At 44.0% G+C, this 22,906-nt stretch overlaps 1 protein-coding gene across 2 annotated transcripts in view; it reads left to right on the forward strand.

Moving 5' to 3' along the window:
* satb2 (SATB homeobox 2) overlaps nt 1–22,906 on the forward strand; it is a 112,357-nt gene that overhangs the window by 16,397 nt on the left and 73,054 nt on the right. For both annotated transcript variants that reach the window (XM_088352546.1, XM_088352547.1), the window contains exons 2-3: nt 4,805–5,020; nt 16,706–16,891. In XM_088352546.1, coding sequence (XP_088208672.1) covers nt 4,849–5,020; nt 16,706–16,891 — 358 coding nt within the window. In that variant the 5' untranslated portion in view covers nt 4,805–4,848. The remainder of the gene's footprint in view (nt 1–4,804; nt 5,021–16,705; nt 16,892–22,906) is intronic.

The raw sequence follows: 22,906 nt of genomic DNA on the forward strand, positions 1-22,906 counted from the left end.
ACGTGAGCTTAAACTATAATTATTCAATTATGTAGTTAATAAAGATTAATATATTGTCAAAAAACTATAATATGACATTTTTAAACCACTTACCGGACTTTCAACCTTTGCTTTGATGGCGCTCGTACACCTTTTTCGAAGTTCTCAATTATTTCCTTCTTCTACTTAATCGCTGTGTCAGTTTTCCTACCAGTCATCATTAACCTTTATCAGGACCAGAACGGAAACAGGACCCACTCGCGTAACGTTTACCTGAAGGACAAGGAAGGGGTGCGCCCATGCTCCGAAGTTCGTTGGATGCGGGAAGTAGGTTGCTCTCGTACTCGGCCTGTTATCCAAACACAGAAGTGGATCTTCCTGGCGAGCGATGGCGGTGTGGGGGACGGAGAAAAAACGGGTCGGTAGCCAGGACAGGAGAGAAAAAACGTGGTCGGAAGCGAGTCGTAAATCAGAACGGTAGAGCAGACGTGATCTGGGTCGGAAACGAGTCGTAAGCCAAGACGGGAGAGCAGACGTGATCGGGATCAAAACTGGTTGTAGCCGGAGACAAACGGGAGCAAAACGGGACAGGCGGGGGTCAGGGTTGAAAAAGGCTTGCCTTGAACACACGGAGGTTCACAGACGGACTGACCACAGGGGATTGACAGGACAGGGTTTAGATAGCAGGGAAGCCAATCTGTCAACAAGCTGCAGCTGGCGCCACACAGGCGGGGCCAATTGGGCGCCATGGCAACCATGACAACTTTATTGGGAACCATTATTTTGGGCAGAAATAGGAAACAAAACCAAGGAAATCACAATAAAATGAGATGTGGACCCCCTTTAAAAATGCCAATCGTCTGAACAGGAAGAAGAGATCAAGCAAGGCATTATCGCCATCTACTGTTAAAGAGTGTAATAGATCCTCTGTCTTTTCTTCATCTTAGCTTTATTTTACCAAGGGAAAGGCCTGCCACTAAAAAGACTTTCGTGTCCAGACCCACCGGCTGAGAAACACTGGTCTAAACTATAAAGGTATCTGTCACGGTTGCCATGGCGCCCAATTGGCCCCGCCCATGGTTGCCAGCTGCAGCTTGTTGACAGATTGGCTCCCTGTCAGTATTTAAACATTTAAACTTTGTCCAGTCAGTCCCCTTTTGTCGGTCCGTCTGCGAATCTTTTACACGGCAAGCTCTTTTTCGCCTGTCCTGTTTTTTTTTGCTCCTGTTCGTCTCTCGTTACGATCTGTTTTGAGCTAGACCACGTCTGCTCTCCCGTCCCGAATGACGACCTGTTTGGATCTCAATCGCGTCTGTTCTCCTGTCCCGAAAAACGACCCATTTTCTGACCACGTTTTTTCTGTCCCGGCTACTGACCCGTTTTTTTCCAAACGTTACGCGAGTGGGTTCTGTCTCCGTTCTGGTCCTGACAGTATCAGTTAATAAAAGAAGTGAATGAATATTTAGGATGATGATGATGCATTTGACACGTTCAAAAATGGATTCTTTAATTAAACTAATTGGTGGGTTGAAATTGGCGCGGTCGATTGTTTTGCCATGCAGGGTTTGGACAGATGGTGCACCAAAAAGTGCAGGGTGGGCACTTTCTCTATTGAACCTTTGTGGTAGTCGGTTCAAAAAATAGGAGTATATTCTCATTTGCTTTGAGGAATTGATGGAAACCAATATTTCCGCACTCACGCCCTTCCAAATCCCATTTTCACCCTCTAATAGACAAATGTCAAATCTCTCTCTCTCTCTCTCTCTCTCTCTCTCTCTCTCTCTCTCTCTCTCTCTCTCTCTCTCTCTCTCTCCTGTGTTCTAATATCACTCGCCCTTTCTTGAATAGAAAAACACATGCCAGCCAATATAGTTTAGTGGCCACCGGGGAAAATAAAAGACTTCCGTCTGCAGACTCTGCATCCAGCCTGGCGCAGGCTGAAAATCTATCAACCTTTTGTAGAACTACAGTGCCTCACAAAAGTATTGCTCCCCCCAAATTAGGCGTCCAAGTTGAAGTTTAGAAGTTGAAAATATTTTCCGACATTCAAAAACATGTGAAGCATAATCGTGAAGTAATGTCATGAGGAACAAGACGAGACCAAAAATGAACTTTTTGGGCTGAATGCAAAGCGTTACATTTGGAGTAAGAGTAACACTGTATATCCCCCACCGTCTAACATGGTGGTGGCAGCATCATGCTCTTCAGTGAGCACTGAGAAGACTGTTAGAGTTAATAAAAAGATGGATGGAGCCAAATAAAATCTGTTGGAGTTTGTAAGAGACATGAGACTGGGGTGCAGGGATACCTTCTGACAGGAAAACCGCTCTGAACATAAAGCAAAATCTAAAACGGAATGTTTTAAAACCAAGAACTTAAATTCCAAAGTCCAGACCCCAATTGTGTGGAAGAACTGGAAAATGCTTTTTCCAAATATGCAAAACTTATAGACACATACCCAAAGTGACTTGTAGCTGTGATTGAAGTAAAATGAGGTTGTGCGAAGTATTGACTCTAAAGGGGGCAATCTTTTTGCAACTCCTAATTTAGTTTTTAAATTTGTTAGTACAATACAATATGTTGAATACATTTGGTTTATTTTCACAATTGGGTCCCACAAGCTGTTGATTTTTGGAAAATATTTTAACTTTTTCAGTTTCAAGTTTGAAGCCTGAAATATTTCGATATGTAAAAGAGTTCTTGGGGGTTCAAGACTTTTGCAAGGGACTGTACCTATCTACATACAGTTACCCACTTTTTCTACCTCACTTTTCACATAACATACCTAACTTTATTTACATACCTACCTACCTACCGACCGGCCCACACACCCACCCACTTACCTACCTACCTACCTAACTAGCTACCTACCTACCTACCTACCTACCGACCGGCTGATCGTCCAACCGACCGGCCCACACACCCACCCACCCGTCTACCTACCTACCTACCTACCTACCTACCTACCTACCTACCTACCTACCTACCAACCTACCAACCTACCAACCTACCAACCTACCAACCTACTTTTTATGTTTATCTACTATTTGAATGTCTTTTCATTGATCATACCTACCTACCTACCAACCTACCAACCTCCCGACCGACCGACGGACTGACCGACCAGCCGACCGACCGATCAACCGAACAGCCCACACAGCCACCCATCCACCTACCTACCTACCTACCTACCTACCTACCTACCTACCTACCTACCTACCTACCTACCTACCTACCTACCTACCTACCTACCTACCTACCTACCTACCTACCTACCTACCTACCAACCTACCTACCTACCTACCTACCTACCAGCCGACACACCATCCGACCGGCCCACACAACCACCCACCTACCTACCTACCTGCCTACCTACCTATCTACCTACCTACCGACCGACCGACCAACCAGCCGACTGGCAGGCCGGCTGACTGACCAACCGGCCGGCCGGCCCACACACCCACCCACCTACCTACCTACCTACCTACCTACCTACCTACCTACCTACCTACCTACCTACCTACCTACCTACCAACCTACCGACCGACCGACGGACCGACCGACCAGCCGACCGACCGATCAACCGAACAGCCCACACAGCCACCCATCCACCTACCTACCTACCTACCTACCTACCTACCTACCTACCTACCTACCTACCTACCTACCAGCCGACACACCATCCGACCGGCCCACACAACCACCCACCTACCTACCTACCTGCCTACCTACCTATCTACCTACCTACCGACCAACCAGCCGACTGGCAGGCCGGCTGACTGACCAACCGGCCGGCCCACACACCCACCCACCTACCTACCTACCTACCTACCTACCTACCTACCTACCTACCTACCTACCTACCTACCTACCTACCGACCTACCGACCGACGGACCGACCGACCAGCCGACCGACCGATCAACCGAACAGCCCACACAGCCACCCATCCACCTACCTACCTACCTACCTACCTACCTACCTACCTACCTACCTACCTACCTACCTACCTACCTACCTACCTACCTACCTACCTACCTACCTACCTACCTACCTACCAACCTACCGACCGACCGACGGACCGACCGACCAGCCGACCGACCGATCAACCGAACAGCCCACACAGCCACCCATCCACCTACCTACCTACCTACCTACCTACCTACCTACCTACCTACCTACCTACCTACCTACCAGCCGACACACCATCCGACCGGCCCACACAACCACCCACCTACCTACCTACCTGCCTACCTACCTATCTACCTACCTACCGACCAACCAGCCGACTGGCAGGCCGGCTGACTGACCAACCGGCCGGCCCACACACCCACCCACCTACCTACCTACCTACCTACCTACCTACCTACCTACCTACCTACCTACCTACCTACCTACCTACCTACCGACCTACCGACCGACGGACCGACCGACCAGCCGACCGACCGATCAACCGAACAGCCCACACAGCCACCCATCCACCTACCTACCTACCTACCTACCTACCTACCTACCTACCTACCTACCTACCTACCTACCTACCTACCTACCTACCTACCTACCTACCTACCTACCTACCTACCTACCTATCAACCTATGTACCTACCAGTCTACCTACTTTTTTTTAATGTTTATCTACTATTTGAATGTCTTTTCACTGATCAGGAAGATATTTTTTACAGTTATTTAGAGTTCGCTTTGCTCCTTTGGGAGGTCAGGAACGGATCAATTCGTTTTTAATTTTTTCAAATGGGGAAAATGTGCTCACTTCACGAACAATTGGAGTTACCTCCGTATTTAATAAGCTACCTTGTGCTTTTCCCTTAGCCTCTTTCTCTCTGGCTGGAGCTCCACTGGGGGTCTGGAAGAGGATGGATAGAGGAGGGGAGAGTCCTGTCACGCAGGACAGTCCCGAACGCAGGGGAGGCAGCCCGGACCCCGCCAGCCTGCCTCCGCCGGGCAAGAAGGGCCGCTTGGAACTCAACGGCAGCCCCACGGGGCCCCGACTGCGGCAGAATGGGGTCCCGCTCAGGCCCCTCGCAGGTATTGTGACTACGTGTGATTGAGAGTTTGATTGGTCGAGTGCCTTTTAGCTAGCGGCCAATCCAAGGGGAGGACCTTTCTATTGGTTTTATCCTGCCTGTCAGGACCAGAACGGAGACAAGACCCACTTCCGTTACGTTTCTCAGTTTTATTGGAAGAAAGGAAAGGGTTGCACCCACGATCCAGTGATCACTGGCCGCAGGTCGCTCTGAACGTGGAAGTGGGGCTTCCGTGGCGAGCGATGGCGGTGTCGGGAACGGAAAAAAACAGGTCAGCCGGGACAGGAGAGCAAAAACGTGGTCGGAAGTGAGTCGTATGCCAGGAAAAGAGAGTAGACGAGGTCGAGGACAAAAAAAGCTGGGAGGTGATCAAGATCAAAAACGTGTCGAAGCCGGGGGACAGACAGGAGCACAAAACAGGATGGAGTCAGGGTCAGAAAAAAGGCTTTCCTAGTGTAAACTGAGGTTTGCAGATGGACTTGAAGCTGAAAACTACTTTTTCTGTTACGGATTAGCGCAGAGGGCTACCAACTTGAGAAGCTTTTCCAATATAACATGTTATTATCATGTTGTTATTATGTTAAAGCTATGTCATTCCGAAGTTGTAGTTATTAGCGGTTAAAATAGACTCAGTCTACCACTAAACATCATGCCAGTTAGAAATTAAATTACCCAAAAATTACAATGACTCACGATATATTTTCAGAAGCAGACTGTGGGGATTAATTCTGGTTATAAGAGTTGGCATTCTTTGCCTTGTAACAGTAGAAAGATCACCTACCTGTTCTCCTTACCTACTTTCCTAATATTATACCTGTGTAACTTTTCCACCTACCTACCTACCTTTTCTACCTACCAAACTTATAAACCTACCTACCTTTCCTACCTATGACCCACTACCTTACCTACATTTTCTACATAAGTACCTACTTTCCATACCTACCTCCTCCACCTACCTTTCCTGCATTTTCTACCTACCTACCTGCCTACCTACCTACCTACCTACCTACCTACCTACCTACCTACCTACCTACCTACCTACCTACCTACCTACCTATCAACCTATCTGTCTGCCTACCTTTTCAACTTATCTACCTTTCCTACCTATGTACATATCTACCTACTTACCTACCTATCTTTTCAACCCTCTACCTTTCCTACCTACATACCTACCTACTTACCTACCTTTTCTACGTAACTACCTTCTTTACATACCTACCTATTCTACATATCTTTCCTTTATTAATACTCTAAATACCTTTCCTACATTCCTACCTACGCACCTCTCCCACATTACCTACTGACTTACCTACCTACCTATCTACCTATCTGCCTACCAACACAACTTTTCAACCTATCTACCTTTCCTACCTATGTACATATCTACCTAATTACCTACCTATCTTTTCAACCCTCTACCTTTCCTACCTACATACATAATTACCTACTCTACACACCTTTCCTTTATTCCTACTCTATATGCCTTTCCTACATTACCTACCTACCTACCTACCTACCTACCCACCTACCATCCTATATACCAACCTACTTACCAACTTACCTACCTACCTACCTACCTACCTACCTACTCACCTACCTACCTACCTACCTACCTACCTACCTACCTACCTACCTACCTACCTACCTACCTACCTACTTACCCACCTACCTACCTACCTACCTACCGACCTACCTACCTACCTACCGACCGACCGACCGACCGACCGACCTACCTACCTACCTACCTACCTACCTACCTACCTACCTACCTACCTACCTACCTACCTACCTACCCACCTACCTACCTACCTACCTACCTACCTACCTACCTACCTACCTACCTACCCACCTACCTACCTACCCGCCTACCTACCTACCTGCCTGCCTACCTACCTACCTACCTACCTACCTACCTACCTACCTACCCACCTACCTACCCACCTACCCACCTACCTATCATTCAGTGGAATTTCCCATCAAATACAGTGAAGGTCGCGAAATCCAGAAGTCCCAAAAAATAGGTCTCGTACAAGGTCCATCACATGACGGTGACATTTTGACCTACATAATTAAATACTCCACCAATTTTTTCTACCCACCTACCTAACTTTTCTACCTACTTACTTTTCCAACCTAATTACAATTTCCAACTACTCCAACTACCTTTTTCTACCTACTTATTTTTTCTACATGTATACATTTTCTACTTACTCCACCTGCCTTTTCTACCTACTTAAATTTTCTTACCTATTTACAATTTCTACCTACTCCACCTACTTTCTTCTACTGACTTACCTTTTCTACATGTCTACATTTTCTACCTACTCCACCTACCTTTTCTACCTACTTACTTTTTCTACATACCTACAATTTCTACTTACTCCACCTGCCTCTTCTACCTACTTAACTTTTCTTACCTATTTACAATTTCTACCTACTCCACCTACCTTTTTCTACCTACTTACCGTTTCTAAATACCTACATTTTCTACCTACTCCACCTACTATGTTCTACTGACTTACCTTTTCTACCTGTCTACATTTTCTACATACTCCACCTACCTTTTCTACCTACTTACTTTTTCTACATACCTACATTTTCTACTTACTCCACCTGCCTTTTCTACCTACTTAACTTTTCTTACCTATTTACAATTTCTACCTACTCCACCTACCTTTTTCTACCTACTTACTTTTTCTACATATCTACATTTTCTACTTACTCCACCTGCCTTTTCTACCTACTTAAATTTTCTTACCTATTTACAATTTCTACCTACTCCACCTACTTTGTTCTACTGACTTACCTTTTCTACATGTCTACATTTTCTACATACTCCACCTACCTTTTCTACCTACTTACTTTTTCTACATACCTACATATTCTACTTACTCCACCTGCCTCTTCTACCTACTTAACTTTTCTTACCTATTTACAATTTCTACCTACTCCACCTACCTTTTTCTACCTACTTACTTTTTCTACATATCTACATTTTCTACTTACTCCACCTGCCTTTTCTACCTACTTAAATTTTCTTACCTATTTACAATTTCTACCTACTCCACCTACCTTTTCTACCTACTTACTTTTTCTACATGTCTACATTTTCTACCTACTCCACCTACCTTTTCTACCTACTTACTTCTTCTACATACCTACATTTTCTACTTACTCCACCTGCCTTTTCTACCTACTTAACTTTTCTTACCTATTTACAATTTCTACCTACTCCACCTACCTTTTCTACCTACTTACTTTTTCTACATACCTACATTTTCTACTTACTCCACCTGCCTTTTCTACCTACTTACTTTTTCTACATGTGTTCATTTTCTACCTACTCCACCTACCTTTTCTACCCATCTACCTACCTTTTCTACTTACTTACCTTTTCTACCTATTTACAATTTCTACTTATTCCACCTACCTCTTTCTACATACATAGCTTTTCTACATATCTACATTTACTACCTACTCACACTACCTTTTCTACCTACTCCACCTACCTTTTTCTACCCACCTCCATACCTTTTCTATTTGCTCACCTTTTCTACCTATTTACAATTTCTACTTACTCTACCTACTCCACCATTTTGCACAATGTTGACTATATTGCCTTAATATGATCCCAAAACTCTATATAACATCCTACATTTCTTGTGTAAATATTGTGTAAATTATAACCTTTATCTTCTTTGTTCCTTTATCTTCTTTGTTTTTCTTTTGTCCTCATTGTTAAATGTGAAACTGGAGTGCCACGTCCTATTACGTTGTCACAATATGGTCGACCCATTTTGTAACAGTGACAATAAAGGTATATTCTATTCTATTCTATCTAATCTATTCTATTCTATCCTTTTCTACCTACTTGCCTTTTCTACATATCTACAGTTTCTACCTACTGGATTACTTTCAATGACTTTTGGATGACTCCAATACCAAATATGCTAATAAAAGACAAAAAAAAACTAAATATGAATCAAATGATGACTCACAACACGTGGTAAGCTTTCTCTCCTGGCTTTGATCTCTTTGATCTCCGGCAAAACGAACAAACGATCAAATGCGACAGAAACAAAATGAAAATAAATCCAAACAGCTTGCCAACATCATTTTTGCCGTTCCATGTATTCCGTTACTCCCCAAGCCTGCACAAAATTTAATCTTTTTATTCATATTTAGTTTCTTTTAGCTTTTATGAGCATATTTGGTATTGGAGTAATCCAAAAGTAATTGAAAGTAATCCAGTTAAAGTAACCCTACCTAACCCTGTGTACAGAACACTAAAGGCGTATGTGATCCGACACAAAGGCGCTCTCCATTCAGTTCTTTGCGAATAAACGTCTTTGGATTTCTGCACAGCACTATCTAAGATAAACTATCTCTTTCGTTCACTAATCCCTCCATTTTGAACAGGGGTTGGCAACCTATGACACGCGTGCCACTGCTGAGGGGTTAGCCAGTGGCACGCGAGCGCACGGCAAAATCTCATCTCATCTCATCTCATTAGCTACACCGCTTATCCTTAGTAGGGTCGCGAGGTGCTGGAGCCCATTCCAGCAATCATCGGGCAGTGGGCAGGGGACACCCTGAACCGGTTGCCAGCCAATCGCAGGGACACAGGGACAGACAAGTCATTCGCTCATTCACACCTAGGGACAATTTGGACCGGCCAATTCACCAGAAATGCATGTTTTTGGAATGTGGGAGGAAACCGGAGTGCCCGGAGGAAACCCACGCAAGCACGGGGAGAACATACAAACTCCGCACAGGAAGTCTGGAGCTGGATTTGAACCCACGCAGGAGGTTCCCAAGACATGAACTGTGCCGCACATGCGCTAACCACTGCGCCGCCGTGCTGCCTCCACGGTAAAATCTCATCTCATCTCATTAGCTACACCGCTTATCCTCATTAGGGTCGCGGGGGGGCTGGAGCCCATCCCAGCCATCTCCGGGCAGTGGGCAGGGGACACCCTGAACTGGTTGCCAGCCAATTGCAGGGCACACAGGGACAGACAAGGCATTCGCTCATTCACACCTATGGACAATTTGGACCGGCCAATTCACCAGAAATGCATGTTTTTGGAATGTGGGAGGAAACCGGAGTGCCCGGTGGAAACCCACGCAAGCACGGGGAGAACATACAAACTCCGCACAGGAAGTCTGGAGCCGGATTTGAACCCACGACAGGTTCCCATGACATGAACTCTGCCGCACAAGCGCTAACCACTGTGCCGCCGTGCTGCCTGCACGGTAAAATAATAATGATTATATTTTAAAAATACGCATTTTTACCTGAAATTGAGACATTTTCAGTTGCTCGCCGTGTTATTTATTTTTATTCATATTGAGTTTCTTTTAGCTTTTATTTGCATATTTGGTATTGGAGTCATCCAAAAGTCATTGAAAGTAATCCAGTTAAAGTAAACCCTACCCAACCCTGTCAGGATTAAGGCAAAGAGACAACATTCACAGGCCAAGATGAGGATAATGCCTCTGGGCAAACAAATACAATGGCGTCATCTAAACAAGATTCAAATCGATCCAGAGAGTTATATCCCTATATGCACACGTGCATGACGCCGCCATATGTTTTTCCCCGTAATTCATCCCGAAGAGTCTTTTTCCCTTCATTTCCCGTTAAAATTAGAAGCGCATTTATACATTTTGGCCTTCCTCCCCGATATTTATCATACAAACATTCCTGGGGTTCCTTTGCTGGAACTTCAAATCGAGCGGCTTGGCGGTTTTCCAGTCCGGGTTATCGAGAGGTTGTCGAAGCCCGGGGAATCGGACGGCGAAGGGGGGGGGGGCAATTGAGAAGAAGGGGGTTCCTCCATGCGGGAATCAAGGCGGAGTTTTCCTTGAAGACAGGAAACTGGACGTGTCTCGGCCCAAACCGTGCAGCCGCAGAAAACACATATCTTATTTTAAGCCCCCCTCATACATATTAGAGGGATTAGAGGTTTCAGGCTGAGGAGCATCATCCAAAACCGGAGCCACCAGTGGCGAGCCAGGCCTTCCATGACAAGAACTGAAAGAGAGAGAGAGAGGGAGAGAGAGAGAGGGAGCGTTGACAGTTATATTTCCCTGTTGGGGAAAAATTCACTTACTCCAATTGGCACGGCGCTCCGGAGTGTAATTCACTCCACGAGCGCCTGGAGGACCCGCGGGTGGAGTGATTAATGTGGAGGAAATAGAAATATTGGAATGGACTGATTAAAACAATGAGCTGGATGGATCTTTTTATGCATGAGGGGGGTGGGGGGGGGGGCTAATGCACCGGTGGATTATTAGCGCTGGGACCCTCCCGGCTTTCGTGGAGTGCCAGCTGACAGGTGGCTCCGTAACAAAAGGCTCGGAAACAAAAGGCAGAAGTAGGAAATAAAACCAGGAAAGTCACGATAAAATGAGATGTGGTCCCACTTTAAAATGCCAACTCTAACAACCTACGGCTCGCGAGTTATATATGTCTCTTAAATGTAAACGGTCTGCATTTATATTGCGCTTTTCAAGTCAATTAAGATATCTTAAAGCGCTTTACAATCTGCTTCACACTTACCCATTCAGATAGATAGATAGATAGATAGATGTCTAGATAGATGTCTAGATAGATGTCTAGATAGATAGATAGATAGATAGATAGATAGATAGATAGATAGATAGATAGATAGATAGATAGATAGATAGATAGATAGATAGATAGATAGATAGATAGATAGATAGATAGATAGATAGATAGATAGATAGATAGATAGAGAGATAGATAGATAGATAGATAGATAGATAGATAGATAGATAGATAGATAGATAGATGCCCAGATAGATAGATGTCTAGATAGATGTCTAGTTGATAGATAGATAGATGTCTAGATAGATAGATGTCTAGATAGATAGATGTCTAGATAGATAGATTTCTAGATAGATAGATAGATAGATGTCTAGATAGATGGATAGATGTCTAGCTAGATAGGTATGTGTATAGTTGGATAGATAGATAGATAGATAGATAGATAGATAGATAGATAGATAGATAGATAGATAGATAGATAGATAGATAGATAGATAGATAGATAGATAGATAGATAGATGTCTAGATGCCCAGATAGATAGATGTCTAGATAGATGGATAGATGTCTAGATAGATGTCTAGATAGATGGATAGATGTATAGATAGATGTCTAGATAGATAGATAGATAGATGTCTAGATAGATAGATGTCTAGATAGATAGATGTCTAGATAGATAGATAGATGTCTAGATAGATGGATAGTTGTCTAGCTAGATAGGTATGTGTCTAGATAGATAGATAGATAGATAGATAGATAGATAGATAGATAGATAGATAGATAGATAGATAGATAGATAGATAGATAGATAGATAGATAGATAGACAGATGGATAGATAGATAGATAGATGGATGGATAGATAGATACTTTATTCATCCTGGTAGGGAAATACACACTTCCAGCAGTATCCTGTGTTGAAAAATAAAATAACAATAAAATAAAATAAATAGAACACAAAAATACCCAAAATAACGTGTTGACATAGAGTATTTAAATAGTGCAAATGTGGGGGTGGGGTTTAATGTGGGCTTTTACTCCCCTGAGTGGAGGTAAAGAGCCTCATGGCATGAGGAAGAAATGATCACACACTGATAACAGCATCTGTCATGATTACAGATGTGTATCACCTGTGCCTACTCATTTGGTGCCGACCGCTGCGGGCTCTGATTGGCTCCCTGTCCCTATTTAAACCCAGTCCTCTCAATCCCCTGTTGTCAGTCCGTCTGTGAACCTCTGTTCATAAAAGGCAAGCCTTTTTCGACCCTGACTCCTGCCTGTCCCGTTTTTGTCTTCGGCTACGATCTGTTTTGATCCCAACCACGTCTGCTCTCCCGTCCCGGCTTGCGACCCATTTTTGACCCTGGCTACGTTTACTCTCCCGTCCTGGCTTACGACTCATTTCCGACCACGCTTTGCTCTCCCAATTCTGGCTACTGACCAGTTTTTTCGTCCCTGACACCGCCATCGCTCGCTACGGAAGATCCACTTCCGTGTTCGAATCACAGTCCGAGTGCAAGAGCGACCTGCTTCCCGCGTCCAGCGAACACCGGACCATGGGCGCATCCCTTTCTCTTTCTTTCAATAAAACTTGTGGTAAACGTTACGTAATTGGGTCTTGTTTCCGTTCTGGTCCTGACAGCATCAGCCATGCAAGGCAACTACCTGCTTATCGGGGTCAATAGGGGTTCATTGTCTTGCCCAAGGACACTTCGACATACAACACGGAGAATCTGGTAATCGAACTTGAGACCTCTTGATCCCAAGACCAGTGCTTGACCTACTGAGCTACTGCCAAATTTTCATGTGTTAAGCTGTCACAAAAATTTCAAATGGTTCCATATATATAAGATACAGTCTCAGCTACAGTCACACCAACAGACCCCGTTTTGGCTGTACGTCGCTAAAGAATCCTTTATATGGAAGCTCATTAAATAGTGTATGTTTACTGACACTTTAAGATGAAAACCCACAAAACAAACTGTAAACACCCAAAGAACACTAGCAAGTCACCCAGAGCAATTGAATTTGGTGAGAGGTAGGGATTTGCGTACCTATAAACAAAGCACAGCCCCTTTTCCCCCTCATCCAGCGGTGTCTGCGCTGAAGGTAATTACATGTTTCTTGTTTGCAGTATTTTGTGACATTTTTATAAAAGAATTTTGCTTGCACCTTCTTTTAAAGTCATTGTTAAGGAAAAGAATGACCGACGAGATTTTAAGTGGCATATACAGTGAAATTAAATGCGCGGAAGAATTTGCTTTTGTCTGGAGAGGGTTTGGTGGCTTTGTTGAATTTTCTCTAAAAATATATGGTGTGGTTTTCTCCCCCCCCAAAAAATCTTAATTATTTTTACTTTCATGGTCTATATTTTTAAAGGTATTTGCTCGGGAAGATTGATTTTAGGAAAAACTATTTGTCTTTTAATATATTTTAGTTTATTTACGCTCGATTGGGTTGGATGTATGGGAACTAGCCTGCCATATTTGGGAATACGTATATAAACATTGTATGCAATGAGATTAGACACTGCACTCCAGGGTAACCGTGTCATAAGACTTTAGATGTTTCTCAACTGGTGGTTCCAGACCCAAAAGTGGATCGCGGATTAATTTTCACTGGGTACCTGACGCCATCTTCAGTGGCGCGGTTTTTCACGTCTATCGGATCAAAATAGTGGCTATCATAAAGTCGGATAGCGATTACAAATAAAGTATTTCATAATGCGCCGAAAGAAAAGGCAAATTGGTGGATACGGCCGCACCGACTAGTAAATGCACCCGGTTCCTCTTCCTGTTCTGGTTCTGACAGTCAATATAGTGCAATAACACTAAAAAGCAACAAAAAAAATCCCCAAACAAATCACAAACTATATCATTTTCACAGTTTTAAACAAAACAAATAAAACATTGTCTAATTTTAATGAAAAAAGAATACAATTCTTGATTAATAGTACAGTAAAACACGTCTTTATATGAATGAGATTGACCAAATGTGATAAAAACGGACTGAAATTGGACTAGACATGATCGGAGATTAAATGCCAACTTGCTGACAAAATCTATGAGAACTGGATGTTGGTATAGATTACTCTTTGGAGGGCGGAGCTTGACTCTTTTCTGGTTGTTGATTGGCTAACAAAAGTGTCCACCTTCGCTATTGTTTGGACAGAGTCGTGTTTGTTATTCCTCAATGTGTCATGATTACTGATGCGAGTCACCTGTGCCTTGGACTCTGATTGGCACCTATTTAAACCCACTCCTATCTGTCCCCGTTTGTCAGTCCGTCTGCGAACCTCAGTTTACACTAGGCAAGCCTTTTTCGACCCTGTCTCCCACTTGTTTTTGCTCCTGTCTGTTCCCTGGCTTCGACCCGTTTTTTCATCCTGATCACGTTTACTCTCCTCTCCCGGCTTTCACCTCGTTTCCGACCCCGACCACGTTTTTTGCTCTCCTGTCCTGGCTACTGACCCGTTTTTCCGTTCCATCGCTTGCCATGGAAGTCCCACTTCCTTTTTTCCTATCAAACTAAGAGAAACGTAACGCCACTGGGTCTTGTCTCCGTTCTGTTCCTGACACAATGTGGCAAATTGCATGCTTTCTGTCTGGGATGTATGTTTTCTAGTCAAATCCCCATCTGGCCTCTAGACAAAATGCTAGGCTGCTCCAGGTTTGTTGATCCGAACTGTACCACATCAGTCAACTGGACAGTAGAAGATCTAAGACCACATTCCGACGGTAGTTAAAAATAGTCGCTGCTGTCTCAGGCAACCTTTAACAGATTTACAATGATTAAAACTTGCACATCTCAAAAATAGAACAACAACAAGAATTTGACGCATTCGGTTTTGAGGTTCAGCCTGAACCTCAGACCGGTTCTTTTATCTTCGATGCTCGCTTGTTAGAAATAGGAACCAATGAACTGCATATACTTGTTTAACTATTTACTTTACTTACTGCATTGTTGACGGATTGGCTTCCCAACTATTTAAACTCTGTCCTTTCGATCCCCTTTAGTCAGTCCGTCTGCGAACCTCAGTTAACTCTAGGCAAGCCTTTTTCGACTCCCACCTGTTTTTTGCTCCTGTCTGTTCCCCGTTTTTTTTTTATCCTGACCACGTCTACTCTCCCATCCCGGCTTTCGACCTCTTTTGTCCTCGACCATGTCAACTCTCCTTTCCTGGCTTACAACTCGCTTCCGACCCTGACCACGTTTTTGCTCTCCTGTCCCGGCTACTGACCCGTTTTCCATTCCCAACACCGCCATCGCTCGCCACGGAAGATCCACTTCCGCATTCAGAGCGACCTGCTTCCCGCATCCAGCAATACCCAAATCGTGGGCGCAACTTTTGCCCTTTCTTCTAATAAAACTTGTGAGAAACGCAACGCAAGCGGGTCCTGTCTCCGTTCTGGTCCTGAGAGACAGTCCCTAGTCTTATAGTATCGTGGCCGCCCACCCATGCAATGGTCTTAACTGGTTCTAACTGGGGAATGCGTGAAAGAGTGCTTATAGGCAAGAATATTCCAAGCAAGGACAAGTCACGCAACCTAATGGGTTAGCTCAGGTTTTCTACAACAACTTTTGTTATAATGCCACATTTCAGACTTCAACCTTGACTCGTAAAAAACTGAATATATTTTCTATGAATCAACACCATGAACTAATAACACGTGGAACAAGCTGTTCTGGTAAGATGAGACTGAAACTGAACTTTTTGGCCTGAAAGCAAAGTGTTATGTTTGTGGAAAGAGTAACACTGCACATAGCACCATCGCCATTGTCGAACATGGTGGTGGCAACATCATTCTATGAGGTTGCTTTTCTTCAGCAGGGAATGGGGAAATCGGTAAAGTTGATCGGAATATGGATAGAGCCAATTACAGGGTGTTTCTAGAAAAAAATCTGTTGGAGTCTGCAAGAGACCTGAAAATGGGGCGCAGGTTCATTTTCCAACAGGACATAAACATAAAGCAAAATCAAAATTTGCAAAGCACTGTATCTAAAATCTGAGAGGCCTAATCTCACACAGCAATATTGAAAACAATAGCCGAAAATTTTCTAGCTGCTGGCAACGAGATTGAAAATCTAACAGAAGTTTGTCCTGTTCCTCTGCTAGGTCTGATGATTCCCGTCTTCTGTGTGGTGGAGCAGGCGGACGGAGGCATCCAATCGGACGGCTGCGATGGACGGGAGGAACACGCCGAGTTCGTCCTGGTGCGAAAAGACATTCTTTTCTCCCAGCTAGTGGAGACGGCATTGCTGGCTCTCGGCTACTCGCACAGCTCGGCTGCGCAGGCACACGGTCAGTGTTCTATTACTTTCAGGTTGAAAGGTTGATTGAGTGTGAAGAAGTCTGGGGAAGAAGCAGTTGGAAGTGCTTGTCGAACAAAGCCGCATGCAGTCATCCATCGTTTTTCGTGGGATTACAATACGATAGTCAAAATCTGCAATGTAGAAACATTTATTTACTGTAATATACTTAAAACCCACAGAACAAACCCTACGGGAGTTTAAAAAGAGACCGACAGCCGTATGCAGTCATCCATCGTTTTTCACGGGATTACAAAAAGAACCCGCAATAGTCCAAATCTACAATGTAGAAACTTACTGTATTATACTTTAAACCCATAGAACAAACCCTATTTAGAGGCCCGAACCTCTTCCCCTGTCTTTTGGGCCCAGCTGCAGTCGCTCCAGAGCGTTTTGTGGTTATGGTGGCTGAAAAACTTGAAATTGAAAAAGATTTGGCCAGGACGGAAGAGCAAAACAGAAACGGGTCCAGAAAAAGGGTCGGCAACAGGTATCAGGCAGGAAACAGGGCAAAACAGGTCGATGGCCGGGACGGAGGAGCAAAAGCAGAAACGGGTCCAGAAAAAGGTCGGCAACAGGTATCAGGCAGGAAAACAGGGCAGGATAATGTCGGAGAGTACAAAAGCTTGCCTAGCTGAGAGCATAGGTTCGCAGACGATCTGACGGCTTCCTTTCGGAAGACGGGAGTTTAAAAAGAGACCAATAGCCGTATGCAGTCATCCATCGTTTTTCATGGGATTACAAAAAGAGCCTGCAATAGTCAAATTCTGTAGTGAGGAAACCTTCATTTACTCTATTATACTTTAAACCCAAAGAACAAACCCTATTTAGAGGCCCGAACCTCTTCCCCTGCCTTTTGGGCCCAGCTGCAGTCGCTCCAGAGCGTTTTGTGGTTATGGTGGCTGAAAAACTTGAAATTGAAAAAGATTTGGCCAGGACGGAAGAGCAAAACAGAAACGGGTCCAGAAAAAGGGTCGGCAACAGGTATCAGGCAGGAAACAGGGCAAAACAGGTCGATGGCCGGGACGGAGGAGCAAAAGCAGAAACGGGTCCAGAAAAAGGTCGGCAACAGGTATCAGGCAGGAAAACAGGGCAGGATAATGTCGGAGAGTACAAAAGCTTGCCTAGCTGAGAGCATAGGTTCGCAGACGATCTGACGGCTTCCTTTCGGAAGACGGGAGTTTAAAAAGAGACCAATAGCCGTATGCAGTCATCCATCGTTTTTCATGGGATTACAAAAAGAGCCTGCAATAGTCAAATTCTGTAGTGAGGAAACCTTCATTTACTCTATTATACTTTAAACCCAAAGAACAAACCCTATTTAGAGGCCCGAACCTCTTCCCCTGCCTTTTGGGCCCAGCTGCAGTCGCTCCAGAGCGTTTTGTGGTTATGGTGGCTGAAAAACTTGAAATTGAAAAAGATTAGGCCAGGACGTAAGACCAAAACAGAAACGGGTCCAGATAAAGGTCGGCAACAGGTATCAGGCAGGAAACAGGGCAAAACAGGTCGATGGCCGGGACGGAGGAGCAAAAGCAGAAACGGGTCCAGAAAAAGGTCGGCAACAGGTATCAGGCAGGAAACAGGGCAGGATAATGTCAGGGAGTACAAAAGCTTGCCTAGCTGAGAGCATATGTTCGCAGACGGTCTGACGGCTTCCTTTCAGAAGACGGGAGTTTAAAATGGGACAAACAGCCGTATGCAGTCATCCATCGTTTTTCACGGGATTACAAAAACAACCCGCGATGGTCAAAATCTTCAATGTAGAAACCTTTATTTACTGTATTATACTTTAAACCCATAGAACAAACCCTATTTACAGGCCCAAACCTCTTCCCCTGCCTTGTGGGCCCGGCTGAAGTCGCTCCAGAGCGTTTTGTTGTTATGGTGGCTGAGATAGAAAAAGATTTGCATGTACGTAAAGTTGATTAATCATGCTGTTTTATGTATTTGTACGGCAGCGTTATTGACACACAGGCAGACACAGGCAGAAAAGGGGCATAGCGACTGTTTGGCCAATCAGAATGCAGTTATTTTTGGTTTGTGAAGATCACATGCTGTAAATATATCTATTCTGCGGGAAGACCATTATGGGACCGCAGCTACCGAAACACTTTAGTGCACAGTATCACAATAGTGTCAATAATTCGGGTACAAAATTATATTTCTACCAAATGTTTTGTTTTAAGAGTGTGTTTTTTCATTCACATGATGTCCTATCTCACAAAATATTCTGATTCTTGTCAAAAAAACTAAAACGGCCTCTGACAGAAAACAACCAAGAAGAATTAGAATAAACAGAAAAAGAAGACAAAATACCGGGAGGTAATGAACCATGACGTGAATTTCGTTTTCTAAAACATCCGAACTTTGGCCTACTGATTTGGTTTAACGAAAGAAATGGTTGATCATTCTGAGGGCAAAGTCCGTTCAACTGCCAAGAATTGAAGGTTTATGCTTTTGCAAAAAAAAAAATAAAAAATAGAATAAGTCAATAAAATAAAATGGGAAACATCACAAAAACAAATACTTATGGCATCCATGACGTTTTTGGTCAACTGGTTTATTATGATTTATTCTGGATCACCTAAAAAGGGGGAAAATGAAGCTAAATTAATACTTAAAGTTTCATGATTGGCTCTATGTCACTAGTTAAACCTTCGTCTGTATGTCACCTGTTGTCAGTCCGTCAGCGAACCTCAGTGTACTCTAGGCAAGCTTTTTCGACCCTGACTCCCGCCTGCTTTTGCATCGTCTGTTTCCTGGCTCGGACCTATTTTTTGATCCTGACCACGTCTACTCTCCTCTCCTGGCTTTCGACTCGTTTCTGATCCCGACCACGTTTTTGCTCTACTACCCTGGCTACCGACCTGTTTTTTTCCCATTCCTGACACTTCCATCGCCACGGAAGTCCGACTTCCACGTTCAGAGAGACTTGCTTCCCGCATCCAGCGATCACCGGATCGTGGGTGCAACCCTTTCCTTTCTTCTAATTAAACTGAGAGAAACTTAACGCAAGTGGGTCCTGTCTCCGTTCTGGTCTTGACATAAAGGTTAACAATAAAAAACACCGAAAACATAAATGAAATTATTCATTAATTTACAATTTAAAAAAAAACAAAATACAAAACAATTTCAACCTTTTTATACTCAAAAAATTCAAAGTCATGAACAGAGAATACCCGAAAAAAAGGCATTTTGATCAATCACGAGAGAAAAATTGCATCTCGAAGGGAACCGGCTCTCCCGCGCCAAGAGTCGGCTGATAGAGGCGTTTCGTTTGTGAACGACACTAGTCAGTTGCGACCCAGCCCTCATCCGCCTTTTCCTCGAAGCGTTAGTAAATACTATCGTACTCGCTCTCTCATACCCTCATGCCCTTAAAAACTGTCGTATTTTCCCTTACAAAATACAAAATAATCTTCCTCCTTTTTTTTCTTAACTTCTTTATACAACATCATCATTCGTAATATAATGCATCAAAGCAAGTGAGCCGTTTGGAGCCAACTCTCTTTAATGAGTTGAGCTGAAAAAGCCGGTTCTCTAAAAAGAGCGAACATCCTTTCACTACACAACTACCACATGAAATCCGATGTTTTTTAAGACCACATGTATTTCAAATTTACTCAATCAACCCCTGATCGGAATGATGCATGATGGGAAATCCCCAGGCGGCAGACGCGTGCGCACAGTAGCATCAAACCGCTCGCTTCGTTTGCAACGAAAAAAAACGATACCGAGATAGAGGCTACCGCGGCGAACTCATTTGACTTAATTGATTTGCCGTTTGGTGATAGTCGGTGTATACCGGATGGTACCCATCATTGACAAATTTGCTTTTTTCCGTTTAGATTTTCTTGTACGTCGTACACGTCTTAAAACGCATAATAGTACAAAAAACGATACCGAGATAGAGGCTACCGCGGCGAACTCATTTGACTTAATTGATTTGCCGTTTGGTGATAGTCGGTGTATACCGGATGGTACCCATCATTGACAAATTTGCTTTTTTCCGTTTAGATTTTCTTGTACGTCGTACACGTCTTAAAACGCATAATAGTACAAAAAACGATACCGAGATAGAGGCTACCGCGGCAAACTGGTTTGACTTGATTGATTCGCCGTTTGGTGATAGTCGGTGTATACCGGATGGTACCCATCATTGACAAATTTGCTTTTTTCCGTTCAGATTTTCTTGTACGTTGTTCCTGTCTTAAAACGCATAACAGTACAAAAAAACGATACCGAGATAGAGGCTACCGCGGCGAACTCATTTGACTTGATTGATTTGCCGTTTGGTGATAGTCGGTGTATACCGGATGGTACCCATTATTGACAAATTTGCGTTTTTTTCCGTACAGATTTTCTTGTACGTCGTACCCATCTTAAAACGCATAATAGTACAAAAAACGATACCGAGATAGAGGCTACCGCGGCAAACTGGTTTGACTTGATTGATTCGCCGTTTGGTGATAGTCGGTGTATACCGGATGGTACCCATCATTGACAAATTTGCTTTTTTCCGTTCAGATTTTCTTGTACGTTGTTCCTGTCTTAAAACGCATAACAGTACAAAAACCAATACAGAGATAGAGGCTACCGCGGCGAACTCGTTTGACTTGATTGATTTGCCGTCTGGTGATAGTCGGTGTATACCGGATGGTACCCATAATTGAAACATTTGCGTTTTTCAGTACAGATTTTCTTGTACGTCGTACACGTCTTAAAACGCATAATAGTACAGTATAGTACAGCACAGTAAGATCAAACATCTAGTTGGATCCGCCCATCTCTGGCTGTCCCTCACCCCCTCATACACTCCCCCTCCAGAGGAAAACAAAGCCTATACAACCAAGACAGTTAAAACATCTTCTTTGTTCCTTGATCTCTTTGTTTTCCTTATCTCATCTCATCTCATTAGCTGTACCGCTTATCCTCAGTAGGGTCGCGGGGGGGACTGGAGCCCATCCCAGCCATCTCCGGGCAGTGGGCAGGGGACACCCTAAATTGGTTGCCAGCCAATCGCAGGGCACACGGGGACAGACAACTCACTCGCTCAGTCACACCTAGGGATAATTTGGACCGGCCAATTCACCTGAAATGCATGTCTTTGGAATGTGGGAGGAAACCGGAGTGCCTGCCACGCAAGCACGGGGAGACCATACAAACTCCGCACAGTAGGGCCGGTAGCTGGATTTGAACCCACGCAGGAGGTTCCCACGACCTCAGAACTGTGCCGCACACGCGCTAACCACTGCGCCGCGGTGCTGCCGTTTTCCATATCCTCACTGTAAAATGTGGGACTGGAGTGCCACGTCCAATTTCGTTGTCACAATATATCCAGGGTTCGGTTTAATCATCACGAAGACCTGGCTCATCCTGAGGATACCCGATGCAAGTTGCTCTTTAAATTGCTATTTTGTTAAAGCCGTATACTCTCAGTCGGTAAGGACGTCCTCTTGAGGTATCACAGTCACGCACAAAGACAGCCATGCCCACCCAACACACACACATTCAACCTGCCCCCATGATAGCATTTTCTGTGTGCAGTCTGCTCAAAACATATTGCTGGATACATTGACATCAATGACAATAGAGACACTTCAATTCAAGCGTTGACCAAAGCAGCGAGGGTTCTCTGTGTGTTGGAAATATGAATAAAATAATGACTCACAACACGTGGTAAGCTTTCTCTCCTGGCTTTGATCTCTTTGATCTCCGGCAAAACGAACATCAAATGCGACAGAAACAAAATGAAAATAAATCCAAACAGCTTTTTTGCCGTTCCGTGTATTCCGTTACTCCCCAAGCCTGCACAAAATGGAGTCATTTTATTCATATTTAGTTTCTTTTGTCTTTTATTAGCATATTTGGTATTGGAGTAATCCAAAAGTCATTGAAAGTAATCCAGTTAAAGTAACCCTACCCACCCCTGATTATGACACCTAAAAACTTGTTTCAATTTGAAGATCATTTATTTATATCCATCCATACTTTTAGGCTAATTAAT

This window comes from Urocampus carinirostris, chromosome 14 (genome assembly GCF_059441175.1).
Source record: "Urocampus carinirostris isolate Australia breed hairy pipefish chromosome 14, RoL_Ucar_1.0, whole genome shotgun sequence".
Classification (NCBI taxonomy): Eukaryota; Metazoa; Chordata; class Actinopteri; order Syngnathiformes; family Syngnathidae; genus Urocampus; species Urocampus carinirostris.